This window comes from Felis catus, chromosome B4, assembly GCF_018350175.1.
Source record: "Felis catus isolate Fca126 chromosome B4, F.catus_Fca126_mat1.0, whole genome shotgun sequence".
Classification (NCBI taxonomy): Eukaryota; Metazoa; Chordata; class Mammalia; order Carnivora; family Felidae; genus Felis; species Felis catus.
Window position 1 is genome coordinate 90397977 of NC_058374.1, and position 20125 is coordinate 90418101.

Genomic DNA, 20125 nt, shown 5'->3' on the forward strand with positions numbered 1-20125 from the left:
AATTCATTAATTAGTTCAACAAATGTTTATCGAACTTCTAGTATCAAGCACGATAGGAATGAAGTTTCTAATAACAGAAGCAATAACGAAACTTACTGTTCAAAGGAATAAGATAATAAATAAATAATATCATTTACAAAACAAATACATAAAAATAATCATTAACAATTAATAACTACAGGTTGGAAAGATACTAAGAGGGGAAAAAAGATGGCGTGTTGTCCTTTTTATAAGTCACAAAATGAAGCAAATGATAGATTCTTTCAAATACAAAAATGACCACCTATCGAGGTTACCAGATTTTAAAGGGGGGCGGGGGGGGGGAAGACACTTTACAACTAACTAAAGAATTAATAATAATAATAAAAAGAACGGATAGCCATTATTCTTGCAGAAAGTTGTATTGGGACTGGTTTACTCTGTATCTTTTCTTTGTAATAGAAGAGAGGCTTCTCAAAAAGAGCAGCGAAAGAACTCATTTTTTTTTTTTTTTCTTTTCAAGTCAAGCGGAAAGACAAAGTGAAAAGAAACCAGAGTCAGGGAAACTGCCAACCTAGTCTGGCCATAAGGATTTCCTTTAGTCTGTCTAGGTTCCCCGCGGGAGCAGGGACTGGATGGGAAGAAAACCAATGTCTTGAACTTTAAGGCAGATTTTAATTACTATTGCCCGGTGACAGGAACCTGGGAAGAGGTCAAGGTGTGGTTAGGCAAAGGCGGCTCCCGGGAAAGGCACTGGGAACGGCAGGACAGAGAACTGCAGGAGAAAGCGACAGAAAGGAGGAGGAGAATGCACTGGCACCCCAAGGTGAGGGAGTAGAAAAACTCTCCGCCGGGGGAGCCGCGCGCCGCTCAGGTGGCCCTTTCCCGCTCAGGTGAGCTCCTCCCGCGCCTCCCATTGGCCAAGGCGTCCGTGGCGCTGGGAGGGCGACGCAGCCCGGTCTAGTTCAGGGTCTAGGGCGGCGCGTCACTTCCGGTAGCGCGGAGCTTGTAAAACACCCTGGAGAGAAAATGGCGGCGGCAGCGGCTTCGGCGCCTCAGCAGCTCTCGGATGAGGAGCTTTTCTCTCAGCTCCGCCGTTACGGCCTGTCTCCTGGCCCAGTGACGGAGAGCACCCGCCCGGTCTACCTCAAGAAGCTGAAGAAGCTTCGAGAGGAAGAGCAGCAGCAGCACCGGTCCGGGGGCCGCGGCAACAAGACGCGGAACAGTAATAACAATAACACGGCTGCTGCCGCGGTCGCCGCGGCAGGAGCGCCGGCGGCGGCCGCGGGGCTGGGGGGCCGGCCGGTCTCTGGCGACCTCTCCTACTTGCGGACTCCTGGGGGTCTGGGCCGAATCTCGGCCTCTGGCCCGGAGAGCCCCGTGGGAGGGCCCGGGGGCGCCTCGGCCGCCCCCACGGCTGGCAGCAAAGTGCTGCTGGGCTTCAGCTCGGACGAGTCGGACGTGGAGGCCAGTCCCCGGGACCAGGCCGGCGGCGGCGGCGGCGGCGGCGGCGGCGGGAGGAAAGACCGGGCTTCGCTCCAGTACCGCGGGCTCAAACCGCCGTCGGCGCCCCTGGCCGCCAGCGAGGTGACTAACAGCAACTCGGCCGAGAGAAGGAAGCCCCACTCGTGGTGGGGGGCCCGGCGGCCGGCGGCTCCGGAGCTGCAGACCCCGTCGGCGAGAGATGCAGCCGCGGAGGACGAGGAGGAGGAGGGGGAAGACGGAGACGACAGGGACCCAGAGGCCGAGGAGCCGCTGTGGGCGAGCCGGACGGTGAATGGCAGCCGGCTTCTCCCTTACAGCTGCCGGGAGAACTATTCGGACTCGGAGGAAGAGGAGGACGACGACGTGGCCTCCAGCAGACAGGTATTAAAGGACGACTCCCTTTCCCGGCATCGGCCCAGACGGAGCCATAGTAAGCCTCTCTCTTCGCTGACTGCTAAATCGGCCGGCGGCCGGCTGGAGACCTCAGTTCAGGGAGGGGGAGGAATCCCGATGAATGACAGGGCGGCGGCTGCGGGGAGTCTAGACAGGAGCCGAAACCTCGAAGAGTCGGCGGCGGCGGCGGAGCAGGGAGGAGGGTGTGATCCCCTGGACTCTAGCCCCATTCCTAGGTACCGTGTCACCGCTAAGAAACTGGCCCCTCTCCTGCCCCCGCCACTGACCGACATGGACTCAACCTTGGATTCGTCCACAGGCTCCCTCCTTAAAACCAATAATCATATCGGCGGCGGGGCCTTCAGTGTGGACTCCCCCAGGATTTTTTCCAACAGCCTCCCTCCCGGTGCAGCGGTGGCTGCCTCCAGTTCACTCAGGATCAATCACTCCAATCATACGGGCTCCAATCACACCTACCTGAAAAACGCATACAACAAACCGAAGCTTTCCGAACCCGAGGAGGAACTTCTCCAGCAGTTTAAACGGGAGGAGGTGTCCCCTACAGGGGGTTTCAGTGCCCACTACTTGTCGATGTTTCTCTTAACTGCTGCCTGCTTATTTTTCCTAATACTGGGACTGACTTACCTAGGAATGAGAGGGACAGGAGTATCCGAGGACGGAGGACTCAGCAGTAAGTATTAAACCCTGTGGGTAAGGTCACAAAGGGGGTGTTGCTAGTGGTCTGCCCTCACCGCATTGGGCATTTTGCACGAGGCGACTTCTGCCTTTAAGAACATGTGTTAATAGCGACACGCGGCAGATCGAGTGCATTTGTGTCATCTCTAAGAAAGGACGTTACCATGATCAGAACGAGAATCCCACGACTGGTGTTACAATTTTTCTGTATAATGTAGTGGGAAATTCAACACCTCTCGTAAAACGAAATATTGCCAGCTTGTCAGCAAAATGCATTTATGTGTGGGTCATAAATTCTCTTTTAGCCTTAGATAATTATGTGTGCAGATGCCAATGAACAGTTTTGAAGTATTTTGATTGTTACGGGACATCATAAACGCATAAATGTTACAAATCATTTGAGATGATTTTTCAAATTGAGTTGTGATTCTACAAGGTAACGTAAGATCTCATGAAATTCCAGTTAAATACTTTGTAGTATGAAGTTTTACATCTAGGTACTTCTATAATTTCTTTAAAGGGAATGAATATAGAAAGTAGGAAGACACAACTCTAAGTTGATTGCTGAGCCCAGAGCATGCCCCTTCCCACCAGTGAAAAACGTGGTGGTAGGGCAGGGCTGGAGTTGGCCGTGAGATTTTTCCGTTATTGGTTTCTAGGCCCTGCCGTTTACTTGCTAAAGGACTATAGGCAGGTATGGTGTGTTCATTCATTCATTAAGCCAGCTTCATCTATGCTGAGCACTTAAACACAGCAGTGATAAGTCAGAGTATCTGTTCTTCAACACAAGAAGATAAGTACAGATCATTTTGTGTTCTGTGAAGGAAATAAGGATGGAGTAATTGATGCATGCTATTTAGAGATGGGGAGGGTAGCTACTATGTGAGGTGAGACCTGAAGTAGGAGGAGACAGCATTGTAGGGGGACAGGAGAGCTGTCCTGGCAGAGATTATAAGAAAGGCCTTGAGTTGAGCCAGAGCCCTCCTGTAGGTTAGAGTGGTTACAGCACCTTGAGCCAGGGGGAGCGAGCCCGAGTTTGAGCTTCCCTTTCCTAATCCTAAAATGATGCTAATGTTGATTAGAATGATGCCTACGCAGATTAAAAGAGGGAAAAGTAAATGTAGTGTGCGATGGACTGCTGAATATATAATTTCTTAATGTTAGGGCCCCCTTCCCACTCCTCCTGAAATCTGTCCCTTTCATGCAACTTGAAGTCACTTTATCATTATTGGTACTTATAAAATCAGGCTTGCGATTGTTTTTTTGTTTGTTTGTCTGTTTCAAAATAGTGAATGATGCAGTTAGCGGATTTAAAAAGAGTAGGAGTCAGAATAGTGTAACCTTTGATTTGTGTATAGCCATTTCTAAGATCATCAAATAACAGATTATTACTATATTGCTTCATTAGAGGGGTTAGAAGAGGACTGAAACCCAGCACTCATTTTAACTGGTTCCCTGGGAGCAAGAGTAATATATTGTCTCCTGTCTCAGATAATTTGGGAGGAAAAGAAATAGGTCATATTAGAAGTTAAACTAATGGAGTGCATATAAATTAAATGACATTATCAGCAGTACCTATTTGTATCTGTTTCTCTAATAGCTAACTGTATGACCTGGCCTTTTTCTGAGTACTTTATACATATTATCTAATTGATCTTCCCAACACATCACAGATGCAGATTTTATAGATGAGGACAGTGAGGCAAGGAAGAAATGACTGACTAGCTAGTGAGTGATAGTACTAAGGTTTGGCTTCAGTTTTTTTTTAAATAAATCTTATTTATTTTTTTAAGTGAATTTATGTATTTTGAGGGAGAGAGAGCATGCATGGGAGGGGCAGAGAGAAAGAGAGAGAATCCCAAGCAGGGATTCTCTGCACCGTCAGCCCAGAGCCTGACACGGGGCTCAAACCTGTAAAACGCGAGATCATGACCTGAGCTGCAATCAAGAGTCAGATGCTTAACTGACTGAGCCACCCAGGCGCCCTTCAGATTTTGTTTTCAACTGTAAAGCCCGCCCGTATTCTTAGCACTACTTTGGATACTGTTTGTAGAGAGCTTTCTAAATAAGAGAGCACTTTTATTAGGATTGAGAAAATAATTGAATATTGGTAGGATTTCATAAAGAATTACTGATGAGCACAATTCTCAGTTAAGGTGACTGTCACATCTGTTAAGATGAATGAGTAATGTTTCCTTAGATACTAAAATTTCAGATGGAATAGATAAGGATAGGACTGCTAGGGTTTTAGTAGCCCCCTCACCTTCACCAGTATGACAGGAAAGAAATTATAAAGTGTTTTTTGTTTTAATGAACGGTAAATGTAACGTAGTTTGGGTGATGGAAACAACAGTGATGAAGAGGTAGAGGATCTGGGTTCTAGGACTTGGTCCACATGACTTTAGTCAAGGTCTGTATTAGATGGGTGTAATAATTTCTGCTGTCTGTGGTGAAGAGGATCAAATTAGATAGTTTATTAAACAACCATAAAGTGGTATTATTCAAAAGTTTAGATAAAATTCATTGTATTTCTGGTAAATTATAGTATGTATGTAAAGCACAATTGTTTCTGCAAATATTATTTAGTAGTATATTTACTTATTCAACATGTAATTTTCATTAACTTCCACTAAAATACACTGTAGACATTGATACAGAAATTTGAATCAAAGTTAGGGAATCCTTAAATGTACTATATATGTGTTATATATTTGACTTACCGTATAATATATAGTGGAAAGAAATGCCTGCTAATTCAGTTAGTTTGCACACCTAACGGTGAATAATTTTCACTCCCTATGTTTATGTGTTCTGAGTCCTTTGTCATGAGTATAATGGTTAACCAGTGCTTAACCATAGGGTTCATTGGTCAAATAGTGTGCTTGAGGAAATACTTTTACTTTGAGTAATAATTTCACCGGAAGATTGTAGGTTATATATGAGAATAAGCTTTAGTAAGCTTTTATTAGCTGTCATTTAAATTATGTACAACATGTAATAGATTAGCCTTTTAAGTAGTTCTTAATCATTTGGTCTTTGAAAATTTTTATCAATGTCCTAGTTTTATTAAATTACTTTTATTAATTAAATTACTATGAGTCTCGTCTTCCTCATCTGTAAAATGAGGGGGTTGGATTAGATGATCTCTAAATTCTTTGTAGCTCTAAGGTTTAAGATTCTAACTTTGAACTGTCCTACCAAAACAATTCAAGGATCAGTCTACAGTGAGATTAGATCATGACAACCCAGCAAAAGAAAATGGAAATGCAGAATACACTATCTTAGGTACATATGGGCATTATTTAAAAATTGTTTTCAATTATAAAAGACATGATTTTTGAAACATTTATGATTTAGAAAATTTGGATAGAGATCTATGAAGCAAAAAATGAATAGATAGTAGGTATATATATCCTTCTAGTCTCCCACTTACCCCTGGTATAAATAAGTTCAAATAATGCCTTCCAAAACTTTCTTAGTGCTTTTCATGTAAACACCTACATTCATATATATATGTGTTTGTGTATATTTTCATTCAACAATAGAGTGCCTACTATGTGCCAAGCACTATTTCAAGCATTCTAGGGGGGGAAGATGGGCAGGTAAATATGAATTTAAGAGAGTGATGATTGCTAACACAAGTTTATGATAGTAACTTTGCCTGGGGGTAGAGGGATATGTAATATTACATACAGGTGAGCAGGCCTCTCAAAAGAGGTGACGTTTGAATTGAATTGAATGACTTGAAGGAACTAGCTGTTGACAGGGAGCAAAACATTCCAGGAAGAAATAACAGCCAGTGCAGGACTCTTGGGGCAAAAACCAGCTTGGCAAGTTGAAGCAACGGAAGAGAATGGCCAGTGTGGCTGGGGTATAATGAATGAGAATGGCATATGATGACGTCAGAACTAGGCAGGGGCCAGTCATAAAGGACCTAAAGGCCTTGAGGGCCTTGGAAAGGAGTCTGAATTTTATCTTAAGTGACATCATACTATACCTAGCCTGCAACTTGTCTTTTTCCCTTAACCTTGTATTATGGGTAACTTTATACTAAGTTTAAGTACGAGGCATAATTTAAAAATCTCACTCTCCGCTTGTCCCTTTCTCATCGTATAAAAATGCTAAAATCTCTGCCACCCTGGAAATGTTGTTCTTCAACCCTCTGTTCTTCTCTAGCTGTTACTCTCTTCCCAGCAAAGACTGATATCTTTTTGCCTCTGCCATTGACTCAGCCCCTGTCTGGTGTAGCTTTGTTTACCATCCATTCCTCTGGAATCTCTGCTTCAAGTCATTAGTTAACTCAATTGCCAAATCCAAGAGAGGTGTTGAAGTTCTTATCTTTGCCTCTTTGAAACATTCAGTGCACTGATAACTCCTCCTTCTTGAAACTCTCCCCTTCCCAGACTTCTGCATCACTACTCTCTTCCAGTTTTCATTTACTCCTGTCTGTGTTTTAAATATTGGTGGTCTCTGGAACTCTTGTCTTTGTCCCTATCCTTTGGTACAGTTTCCCTAGGCCCTTTCCTCCACTGGCCTGGGTAGTACCTCCTGATTTTATATATTTACCTTAAATGTTCTCTCCTGAGTTCTAGACTTAACTGTTTGTTTATTGGACAGTTGTTTTTTTTTTTTTTTTTTCCTGGATGTTCCAGAAGTACCCACTCTGTACTCATCAGCTTTCCTTTCACCTTCTTTCCCCCATTCTGTTCCCTGTTTTAGTTCATGGCACTTCCGTCTACCCAGGACTCAGCTAGGAACTTTGAATTTACCTAGAGTCCTTCCTTTCCTTCATGTTCCTACCAGACCTCAAACATCAATCCAGTTGATGACTAAGTCCGGTAGTTCTACCTCTTACATATGTTTTGAATCTTTTTCTCTCCATCACTGTTGCTCTAAGTTAGTCTATTGCCTGAACTGTTTAAGTAGTCTTCTAACAGGCTTCTATGTTGTAGCTCTTCAGTCTGTTTTCTGTGCCAGAGCAATATGTCTAAAACACAAATGCAATAATAATTCACTCTCTTGCTTAAAATTACTCAATGGCTTTACCTTCCTTATTGGATAAAATCTAAATTCTGTGGCTAAACTGTTCATGATCTGACTATGCTTTTGCTAGTTTCATTTCCTACCAGTTTCTCTTACCACATTTTACTTTCTGGAAAACTAGAACTTTCTGGATACTAGTTGGTGTTTACTGAACATGTCATGACATTTTGTGCCTTTGTACATTATTCCCTTCTTTAGGAAGGTTGTTTCTTCCTTTCTTAACTGCTGTTCATTCTTCAAAGCGTCACCTCTGGGTATTGTCTCTGACTCCTGTCTGTCTTCTTTACTCTGGTGTTTGGGTAAACTCAAACTCTGCTCAAATAAGATCTAATGCCTCCTTCATAGCATTTATTACAGAGTATTGTAATTTTGAATGTTCGTTGTGCCAGTTAGATTACAGCTCCTGTAGGATGAATTGACTGCACTGGTAAAGGGCACAGGCTTTACATTCGGCTCTGAGTTTGAATGTCATTCCTCTTATACCTGCTCTGTGACTTTACTAGAAGATACTCAGTTGCCTCATATTAAAAATGAAGATGATAATACCTGCCTCAGGGTGACTTTAAGCATTACGTGAGGTAATGTATGTGAAGTTTTTAGTATTGTTGCCTGGCGTATGGGAATTGCTTGGTAGACCCAAGTCACATTAGTATCTTGGCACAAATTCATTCCTCAGTAAATATTTATTGAGATGATCACATATCAGATACCCAATTTATATGCATTGATTAACTCATTATGTAACTCAGTAATTGCTTACCTATTCAGTACCTAATTTAATACGCAGTATTGGGAAGGATGCAGAAGAAATCTCATTCTTGCAAAAGCCTCCACTCCACAAATAGTCGCAGAAAATGGTTAAGAAGTATACTTAATATTAGGTGATAAGTGCCACACTTTGTAAAAGGGGGGGGGGTGGAATTCATAGTGAGCTGATCAGTCTCAAATGGTCAAAAGTTCAGGTTCCAAATTTGGACTTGATTCTGTGGGTTGAGCAGTGGGAATCCATGGAGGTTTTAAAGCAGAGGACTAACATCAAGTTCTTCTTAAAAGAAGGATAAACAGGTGGTGGTATAGGTAATGGATTGATAAGGTTGGAGAGCAGGCGTGGGGTGATAGGCACTATAAGCACACACGGAGTGAGAAACACCCGAGGAGGCTGATAATGTGGGGATGGAATAGGGTCTGTCATTTGAAGAAGGTCATATAATATTTGGTGACTGTTTGGATCCAGAGAATAAAGGAGAAGAGTCAAAGATTTTTCTGAGTTTATGAGCCTGGATGACGGAGACAGTACTGATACCATTGATCGGTGGATTAGAGATGCTGAAGAGGGATCTTTCTGGGGGAAAAGTAGTATAGAGAAAATAAGTTTTGGGGGAGTTTATTTTTTGAGTTGTTCAACTAGAAATATCCTAGGTTATCGTAGTTATATAATTGGATTAAAGGTGAGAGAGACTGGTGCCAAGTATACTAGTACTGTTTACTAGAGGAATAGATATCTTTTTAACACTTATTTTTTTATTAAAAAAATTTTTTTTAATATTTATTTTTGAGAGAGAGAGAGAGAGAGCGAGCATGAGTGGGGGGGGGCAGAGAGAGAGAGAGAGAGAGAGAGAGAGAGAGAGAGACACAAAATCCGAAACAGGCTGCAGGCTCTGAGCTGTCAGCACAGAGCCCGACGTAGGGCTTGAACTCACGAACCATGAGATCATGACCTGAGCCGAAGTTGGACGTTCATCTGAGTCACCCAGGTGCCCCTAATACTTATTTTTTTTAATGTATGTGTTTTTTTTTTTTAAAACCAAGATGAAGCATTGCAAAAGGGTACCATAGTTTTTTGTTTGTTTGTTTGTTTTTTTACTTTTTCAAGTAGTTACAGTAGCCACTTGGTTCAAAACTTGATATCTATAATGAAATAGGTGTAAGGATTTTGAAAATTAGTTTCCCTCATTCCTTTTTTTTTTTCTTTAATGTTTATTTTTGAGAGAGAGAGACAGAGTGTGAGCAGGGGAGGAACAGAGGGAGAGGGAGACACAGAATCCAAAGCAGGCTTCAGGCTCTGAGCTGTCAGCACAGAGCCCAATGCGGGGCTCGAACTCACGAACCGAGAGATCGTGACCTGAGCCAAAGTCAGACATTTAAGTGACTGAGTCACCCAGGCGTCCCTGTTTGCCTCATTCTTGAAGAATGAGAGCTGAGTGTTACTTTGAAAAACTTTACATGTAAGGAAAAAAAAATTTCTAGGCCTCTAAGAATATTCCTGGGAACACCAGGGCTTTGCATATCCCAGCTGGATGATTTAAATAAAATCTACTCTGTGAAAATGTCTTTCATTTGAAAATTATCTCTAGAATAACTTAAAATAAGAATCACCAGAGTGAAAACATAAGAATTCCCCATGAGTGTATCCAGGGAGCCTAGTTTGAGGAAGATTGGCGTAGATATCAGGGCTTGGATTAAGGAGGTTGACCTGGGTTTGCATATTGGCTCTTGCACTAATTAGCTTTTCTGTTAAAGGCAAGTTGCTGAACCACTGTGATCCTCAATATCCTCATCTGTAAAAGAGAATTAAGTGAGAATTAAGTGGAATAAGTCATGTAAAGTACTTGGCACAGTACATGACATACAGTGATAACAATAGCAGCTGACCCTGTGCGGCCTTATGCGCCAGGCACTGTGCTGAACAATTTTAATTGTTGTTTAATCTTCATGAGGCAGCTATTTGTCCTGTTTTGTAGAAGAGGAAACTGATACTGGGCGAAGCTGAGTTTGCCCAGGGTCATGTGGCTAGTAAGTGCCGAGGCAGTGTTTGGATTCAGATAGTGTCTCTTCACCACTCTGCTAGATTGCCTTTTAACATGTGTAAGTACATAAGGACTGCGTATATGTTCTCTACCATTATTGTTATCTAGAAGATTATGAAAAGATATGGATGGGTGAAGCAGATTAATGCATGGAATCCTAGAAATGCCAGGAATAATCTGTGAAATCTAACAACTTTAAGACAAAAGTACAAATTTGTACTCACTCAACAATTAGGAATCTTGTGTGGGACTATTTATCCTTTAGATTAATTCACTAATTCATTGGTATATGAGGTCAGTCTGCTGTAATAAAATACAAACTATAATATATAATGTGTAAAATAGGAAACATGCTATTTCTATTTTTTTTTTAATGTTTATTCACCTTGGTGAGCGAGCGAGAGAGAGAGAGAGAGAGAGCGAGAGAGAGAGAGAGAGAGAATGAGCAGGGGAGGGGCAGAGAGAAAGGGAGACACAGAATCAATTCAAAGCAGGCTCCAGGCTCCGAGCTGTCAGCACAGGGCCCGATGTGGGGCTTCAACCCATGAACCGTGAGATCACGACCCGAGCGAAAGTCAGGAGCTTAACTGACTGAGCCACCCAGGCGCCCCGGTGCTATTTCTAATTTTTAAAAGATAACGTAGAGTCTCTCAAAACTGGTGGGTAGGGGCGCCTGGGTGGCGCAGTCGGTTAAGCGTCCGACTTCAGCCAGGTCACGATCTCGCGGTCCGTGAGTTCGAGCCCTGCGTCGGGCTCTGGGCTGATGGCTCAGAGCCTGGAGCCTGCTTCCGATTCTGTGTCTCCCTCTCTCTCTGCCCCTCCCCCGTTCATGCTCTGTCTCTCTCTGTCCCAAAAATAAATAAACGTTGAAAAAAATTAAAAAAAAAAAAACAACTGGTGGGTAAAAAGGTCCTCTGATTTTGCATTAGCACTTTCAAACATGTTTTCCATTGTTCCAGTTTCAGGATATAAAGACCTTTAAATATAGCACATTTGTTCTTCCATTTTTTGCTCCTTTTAAATAAACTTTGTGGTTTTTTTGTGTGTGTTTAGGTTTCTTTTAGTGGAAATGATCCATTCTGTAATTTCAGGGTTACTTTTAAAAGTCAGATGTTTTCATAATTAATCAGTAGAATTGTAAATTTTTAAAACTAGCTTCTTCTTGCTCATTATTTTATATTAACTTTACCTATCTGAAAAATATTTTACATAAGTAAAAGGAACGTTACCGTGAGGAATTTTATAACAACAGCACAAAGAGAGAGTTAATCTAGTTTATAAGTAGTCTAAAAATGAAGTATACCTTAAAGTATTGGAAATCTTCTCCCAAATTTATGGTAAACAAGTGGTGGTAGTAACTCCTTTATGAAAATTATATCATAATGATATATCTTTATTTTAATCCTGTATTTATTATACACTAAAAGTAACAACCATTTGGGATCCCAGCCTGATCTAATTGTGGAAATGGTTAATGATAGTTATTATCTGAAAGCTTCAAATTTTGACTTCCATACTCAGATTTTATTTTTAAAAGATTTTAAGGTGAACAGGTAACAGTGTATTTGAGCAGTAACCTTGACTTTTGCTATTTTAATAGTGCATGATTTAACCTGAATCCCACAGGTGATAGTTTTATTTCATTTTTTTGAGACAGAGAGTACACACAAGTGGTGGAGGGGCAAAGGAAGAGGGAGAGATTCTTTTTTTTTTTTTTTAAAGTTTATTGATTTTGAGAGAGAGAGCCTCCCAGGCAGGCTCCGCGAGGTCAGCATAGAGCCCAATACAGGGGCTCGAACTCTTGAAGAACTCACGAAACCACGAGATCATGACCTGAGCCGATATCAAGAGTGGGATGCTTAACCTACTGAGCCACTCAGTGCCTCAAGGGAGAGAGAATCTTAAGTAGGCTTCACACCCATCATGGAGCCTAACATAGGGTTCTATCTCATGACCCTGAGATCATGACCTGAGCTGAAATCAAGAGTTTGGCATTTAACTGTCTGAGCCACCCACACACAACTCACAAGTGAGAGTGTTTTGTTTTTTTTTTAATCTTGATTTAATTAATATTCTTTATTAACAACACTGTCAAAATAATTTTTTTTATTATTATTATTTTTTATTTTTTATTTATTTATTTATTTATTTTTGAGACAGAGAGACAGAGCATGAACGGGGGAGGGGCAGAGAGAGAGGGAGACACAGAATCGGAAGCAGGCTCCAGGCTCTGAGCCATCAGCCCAGAGCCCGACGCAGGGCTCGAACTCACGGACCGCGAGACGTGACCTGAGCCGAAGTCGGACGCTCAACCGACTGAGCCACCCAGGCGCCCCCAAAATAATTTTTAAACAAGTGTTGACCAGGAAGAAAGTGTTTAGGTTTTAATATTTATTTGACATATTTAAATTTTACATGTTTTACATCATGCCTTTGGAAATTTATTTCTAAAATTTATTTCTAATTCTATTTAAAGGATTATAAAAATTTACACTGGGGTGCCTGGGTGGCTCAGTCGGTTGAGTGTCCAACTCTTGATTTTAGCTCAGGTCATGATCTCATGGTTGTGAGATTGAGCCCATGTTGGGCTCTGCGCTGAGTGTGAAGCCTGCGTGGGATTCTCTCTCTCTCTCTCTCTCCCTCTGTCTCTCTCCTCTGCTTGCATTCTCTCTCTCTCTCTCAAATTAAAAAAAAATAATTACTATTTTCAGCAAATATGAGTATGCCCTATGGTAGAGTTTACCACAATGTGTACTGTATACAAAGAAATAGTTCTCATTTCTTCCAGGTTTTTAAAAGTACTTTAAAAAGCACTTCTTTTTAAAGGAGGAGACATCAAGAATGAATTTGCCAAAAATGGAAATGTTATCAATATGAAGTGTTTATGATTATAGTTCAAGATGTTCTAGAAGTATTCTTAAGCTTATGACAAAAAGTCTTGTTTTGTTTTTCAGACATGTCATCTCCAAATGTTCCTTCTTTCAGATTTTAAAGCCTTAAATGATAAAAGCATTTATTGAGAACTTTGTATGTATGAGCACTTCATCTTAATTTTTATGAGTGGAACTATACTCATATTATCTCCATGAGTAAACTGAAATGTAGAGAGAATACAGTTACAAGTGACTTGTCCAGGATCCTCAGCTACTGGTAGTTTTGGGGCTAAGCTTTGGGGCTAGCATTTGAGCCCATGATCTGACTTCAGGATCCACAATCTAAACCACTAGGCAGCAGATTTTTTTTTATGCATCTTTTCTCACCTACCAACTTTATTTGGGCAGTTGAATCACTCATAACCTCTGGGCCTTGGTTTTTGCATCTGTCAGATTAGAGGATAGTAAAATCAACTTTACTTCTAGCCAGTGACTTTTGTAGGGAACTAAAGTAATAATGTTTATGGAAATGCTTTGGAGAAATTTGAAGCGATACGTGACTGTATATTTTTAATACAGTAAGTTAGAATTTCCTGGCTATAGTAGTCTAATTAAACAACACATGGTCAGCACTGTGTATGATATGTCTTGTCAGTGATGTTAATAAGTAATAGAAGAGTCCGTTACATTTATAATCCTTATCGGTATTTTTCAACCTTAATCTCAAGCTGTCCAAGCAGATAAAAGGAGTCATCTTTTTATGTTACCTAATTAGCTTTATCTCTGGGTGCTGCAAAGGAGTGTTCTTATTTTTGCAGTTATGCTAACTTCATAGGTTATGAAGCACAAGATGAAATTCAATTTTAGTCTTGTTGACCACTAGAGGCTTGATTTGCTGATCTGAGAGTCAGAGATGGGATATGTTGCTCTAATCCAAAATATAGTAGTGAATTTGAGATAGAAAAACATTCATTGGGAATGTGGATGGGTCTTAGCGTAAGCTTCTGTTAATATTATCTGAAGAACAGACTGCATGTGCAGCTGGGAGAGAAGGATGGCCTGTCACGTGTTATTCTTCAGCTGGTTTGTAAGATGCCATGAGTACTAGTATTGCTGAAGTGGGAAAATAAGGTGTGTCCCTGGGAATAGGCAGTAGACAGGGGGGTAATCAAGAGATTGGGGGGGTATAAAATAATGAAATTCATTTGATAAGCAGTATATTAAAATCATGTTACTTAAATTATAAGGGATTTAAAGTGCATTAGGATCTTCAGTCTCCTAGATGATTGATATGAAGCACATAATGAAATTCTTATCCTATTCGCATTTGAAACTGTATCAAAGATGTGATTTGTTTAGACCATAGCTGTCTAATAGAAATATACTACAAATATGGAGTAATTAAATCTTAAGTCACTACAGTCAATTAGAAGTAGCTGAGCAGTGGCAGAATGAAATCTCTCACCCGCCTGCCCTAGATAAATAGCCATGCTTGATAGCATAAAGGTATAAAGTGGTATAAAGGACTTCTTAGCAGCTTAAAGTAGAAAAGATACCCCTAAATTCTCACTCATTTCTTATTGGGAATATTCCTTTATATTCTTTTCACTAATTTCCTATTGTAAACTGCTTTGTATAGCCTTTCAAACTAGACATGTAGGAGGGAGGGATGGCCTTTAAAAAAATTTTTTTTTAATGTTTATTTTTGAGACAGAGAGAGAGCATGAACAGGGGAGGGTCAGAGGGAGAGAGGGAGACACAGAATCGAAAGCAGGCTCCAGGCTCTGAGCTGTCAGCACAGAGCCCGACATGGGGTTCGAACTCACGGACCGTGAGTTCATGACCTGAGCCGAAGTTGGACGCTTAACCGACTGAGCCACCCAGGCGCCCCGCGATGGCCTTTTGATTCTGGCACATGACCGTCCCTGGAAATAAGGGGAAAGTTAGCTCCTCTTTAGGACAATGAAAACATAATGACTAATAAAGCTTTTGTTGGCATAAGAAAAATTTTAAGGGTTTCAGTATCTTTTTGAGAAAGATTTTGGGGTGCTCTCATTCATCATGCTCTTTGAATTGTAAAAATCACCTCAATTCTTTTACAAGGTGCTATTTTATGGTAGGTTTATATTTAGCAACATCTCCTAATGAATTTGAATAAATTATTTGAATGACATTCAGATTACTAGAGAATGTTTGCTCACAAAGTCAAGCGGTTTACTTCCAAAAGGAAAAATGGGCAGTCCTTAGTTTTTGAATGGGTTGTTTTCCAGATCATGTGTAAGATAGATGCTTGAACTTGGAAATATTTAACTACACTGTTGTTTAAAAAAATTTTTTTTTAAATATTTATTTTTGAGAGACAGAGTGGGGAAGTGGCAGAGAGAGAGGGAGACATAGAATCTGAAGTAGGCTCTAGTCTCTGAGCTGTCAGCACAGAGCCTGACACAAGGCTCAAACTCATGAATCACGAGATCATGACCTAAGCTGAAGTCAGACGCTTAACTGACTGAGCCACCCAGGTGCCCCTTAACAACACTGTTTTTAAGTTTAAGTTCCCAGGCTAGCCCATAGATGCTTATTTAAAATTGTGTCCTGTTTTAGCACTAATATACTATTGGTTTAACTTTTGAGTCCTCAGTGCAGTGGGTCATGTTCTGTGGGAGTTGGATTAGGAAGCAGATTTATTTTTGGCTTTTTATGTTTTCTTCTACTTTTCCTTCTCTTAATTCTTGTTCTTATACTGGCCTAAGCTTCCTGCTATTTTGCTGTAATCTCGGCCAAACATCTAAGTGCTCAATACTTCAAATCTTTTTCTTTTTTTAAATTGAGAGATAATGGACATACTATATTAGTTTTAGCTTATACAACATAATGATTTTATATATGTATATACTGCAAAATGATTACCACAGTAAATATAATTAACTAACACCCATCACCATACATAAGTTACAGTTTTTGTTGTTTTTGTTTTTTTTTTCTTGTGATGAGAAGTTTTAAAATCTGTTTTGGCAGCTTTCAAATATACAGTATAGTGAAGTTAACTATAGTCACCATGCTGTACATTACATCTCCAGAACTTTAATAATCTCTTTATAACTGGAAGTTTGTGTCTTTTGACCACCTTTACCTGTTTTACACCCCCACCTAAATGAACCCCCATCCCTGCCTCTTGCAACCACAAGTATGTTCTTTATACCTATGCCTTCAGTTTTTTTTAGATTCCATGTATAAGTGAGATCATACAGTATTCATCTTTTTATGACTTAACAGCATAATGCCCTATAATAAAATAGGCCCTTGTATTGGGTGCTTGACAAGTATAAACGTTCAGTGTTCTTAAGCAGTTTTAACATTTTACAGATGAGGACTCCGTAACGGAGGATTAGGTTAATGACCGTCCAAGGTGATAGTTCAGAGGAGTTAATTGAGTTGTGTCTGTGGCTGATCCCAGCAGCGTGACCTGAGAGCTCATCCTCTAACCATTGTACTCTGCTGCATTCCTCTTTCACATACTCTCTCCTTTACCAAATTTCAACTCCTTTTATCCTCTCAGTTCAGCTACTTTTAGCCAAATGTTAGGGAAAGCCATTTGATTAAATTCATAATATTGTAGAATTCTGATAGTAAAATCATATGATTTTATGATAAAATTTGATGATGTGATTATCTTTAGTGAGAATTGAGCCAATATGGAATCAGAGCTTAGCCCCACCTCTCTAAATCATCCTTCTTCTTTGTATGTGGAGCAGTTGGTGCCTACATTTTTCATTTAGAATTTATTTCAGTAATTCTTAACTTACGGGCTGAGAACGTCTAGGGGGCTGTACCCATTACAAAGGGTTGTCCGAGGACCTAACAAGTGATTTGCTCCTCTCGTACTGTGTATTGTTTTCAATGGTATACCAATACTGCTGTGGTTAGAAAACAAAATATTTTTCTTCGTAGAATTTTGTCATATTTTCTTAATAAGTGAGTGTTAAAAGTACTGTTGTGGGGATCTGAACATCTTGATATAAATGAAGAGATCCTTTTACTTAAAAAATGAAGAACCTTGGGGCTTCTGGGTGGCTCAGTCAGTTAAGTGTCTGACTTTGGTTCAGGTCGTGATCTCACGGCTCGTGAGTTCGAGCCCTATGTCCGGCTCTGTGCTGACAGCTCTTGCAGCCTGGAGCCTGTTTGGGATTCTGTGCCTCCCTCTCTCTCTGCCCCTTCCCCGCTCGTCTCTGTTTCTCTGTCTCTCAAAAATTAATAGACATTTAAAAAACATGGAGAGCTATTGCTTTTAAAGCTTGCTATAAGGAAATTATATAGACTGGTTATATTTTAGAATTTGTTTTTAAGACATTCATAATGAATGTCAAGGGATCAGTTGTCATGTTCAAATGACTGACTGGCTAACTTACCAACTGGTAAAAACTCTAATCTTTTCAAGATAATTGTACTTTAAATACAAGATCTTTATTATCTCAGATTCTATCTGTGATAAATGAAAATTTTGGCGATTAGTAAAAAATTCAGGCATTATAAAAATTTTTGGCAGGGAGTTTTACCTTAGGGTCTTCATTTCCTCTCTTCTTAACTCACAGATCTTCTTGAGAACTTTGTCCTTTCTTCCCAGTAGCTCCAGGGTAGAGACAAATTAAAAGCGGAGTAGTGGTCTATTGTGTTATTTTGTAATCTGAGTGCTGTTTATTTTTTATTTCTTGCTAGGGTTGGGAAAAGAAGAAAAAGCTGAGATTTATTAATCTCCCTTTGTCCCCACCAGTATCTCTATGCATAGTTACAAACATTCTGTTTTACATTAGGTTACTATAGTGCCCAAGAACACAAGTCATACATGTTGGAACTAGCATTCCTTGCTCTCGAGTTTTACCCCACTACCTTTTCGGTGTGAAGAGATACTTTCTGTTCATCTGAGACGTTAGATGTCAGTTGAAAATCTGATATGATTCCAACATCCACTGTGTTCGTTCATGTGGAAGCATGCATTTTATTCTTAAGGTTCTGTATATTCTTACCAACAAAAACAGTCTTATTTAGTCTAGTTTACCTCATGTCGTAACTGCTTACATTTTTATTTATTCAGTGGTTTTGTTTTGGACCTTATGAGGACATACTCAAATACCTCTGTTTCCCTGGTGACTTTTCATTTCTGTCTGTTTTTTTCCAGAGCCAAAAGTTAAGATGTAAGTTTTAAGCACATTGGTCATAAAGCCAATGATGGGGACTTTCTTTGCAGTTCCACATTCAGTTCATATGTTCGTTTTGATCATACTTTAATCTTTTGCTTTGTTTATACGTATAATGCCCTTTTCCCTTTTAACAGCTACACTTCTTGTCCCCATTAGAAAAATGAAACGAGAACTGTCGTTTAGATTTTTTTTTAGTACTATTCACCTTTTCATTGCACTGCAGCTTTTCTCTCTCCAGTTTTCTTGTCTGCACATTGCCTTCGTGCAACACAAAGCTAATTATCTGTAATCATTTACAGTGTGAAGACACAGTGCATTGTAATTGAGGATATAAACTGGAAGAGCTCTGGTGTGTAATTGTATGGGAAATGCATGTTGCTTTATTGCATTGCACAGGGGATAGGTTGTTCAGTGTATCACGGATTCCTTTTGGATCTCTCAATTCTCATTTAGACATATTGTTTCAGAACAGACCTTGTTATAATACAGTTACACTTGTATTCTTGGCAGTGTAAACCTTGAGGAAGTGTCATAGATAGTCTCTAGTGTGTAACAGTTAATGTTTAAAATCTCTTAATACAGTGAGCTGTCACCATGTTTAATAGATTACAGTATTGCATTAGCATAAATTCGTTTGGGTGCCAAGTTATCTGTTGCACAGATGCTTGGTATTATTTATAGGTTTGTATCCAACCTTTGTGGGTTGACTTGCTTTTATTTTTCTATTCACTTGTCACCATGCAATAGCATAATTCTTTAACTGGCATATGTGCAGAAGTGGTTTTCAAGAAGAGATCTGTGAAAGTACTGAAAAAGCAGATCACTCAAACTTTTGGACCTTGAGCAGTATAGTAAGATGGGCTGCTAGGATTTAAGTAGACATATCACTTTGTCTTTTTTTGAATGTGTTATGTACTACCTTTCCTCCCAACGTCGGTAAGGTACAGAAGTGTCTTTAGCTGACAAAGTTAGGTGGAGACAGCAGCCAATTGTTTCCCTCTGAAGTTTTGAGCCATTAAAACTTAGGGTGTGTGTGTGTGTGTGTGTGTGTGTGTGTGTGTGTGTGTGTGTTGTGGTGGGAAGAGGCTCATTATTAACTTTATATTTTATCTTAGAGTAAACTTTGAAATTTTCTTAAAGTGTAAAAGTCTTTTGGATAAACATTTTTGTTTGAATGGGAACTTCAGTTTTAGTAAGTCTGATTCAGTAATCAATAATTCTGTCAAATCTTGAGTTATGGATGCTCTATTAAGATAGCAGAGCTCATTTTGGGAAGGAGTAGATTCTTAAAGTCTCTTAAATGTGTAGTATTTTGATATTTTCTTGATCTTCTAGTCATCTGGCTTTCAAATTTAGTAATAAATTGATTTTAGGTAAATAAAGTCAGTCTTATAAAATCACTGGTAAGTGAATTACCTCCAACTTATAGTGAAGTGTGTAAGAAAAGAATTTTGAATGTTTGTGAAACATTTACTCTTTAAAAATTACTAGACACAAGCTCCTATGGATATTTTTCTATATGCCAAGTTTCTGACATTATTTTAGTAAAAAAGATAAATGTATTTTGAAGTTGTACATGTAAAATACATGAACAAGGCAAAACCAAAAAAAAAACCTTTATATTACAATAACTTTTCTAGTTTTTTTGCAAAGG

General features: G+C 39.9%; 1 protein-coding gene across 1 annotated transcript in view; it reads left to right on the plus strand.

Annotated features, from left to right (window-relative positions):
* Nucleotides 1–965: 965 nt before the first annotated feature.
* LEMD3 (LEM domain containing 3) overlaps nt 966–20125 on the plus strand; it is a 63978-nt gene continuing 44818 nt past the window's right edge. The window contains exon 1 of the mRNA XM_023257197.2: nt 966–2548. Within this exon, the coding sequence (XP_023112965.2) occupies nt 1009–2548 (1540 nt within the window). The 5' untranslated portion in view covers nt 966–1008. The remainder of the gene's footprint in view (nt 2549–20125) is intronic.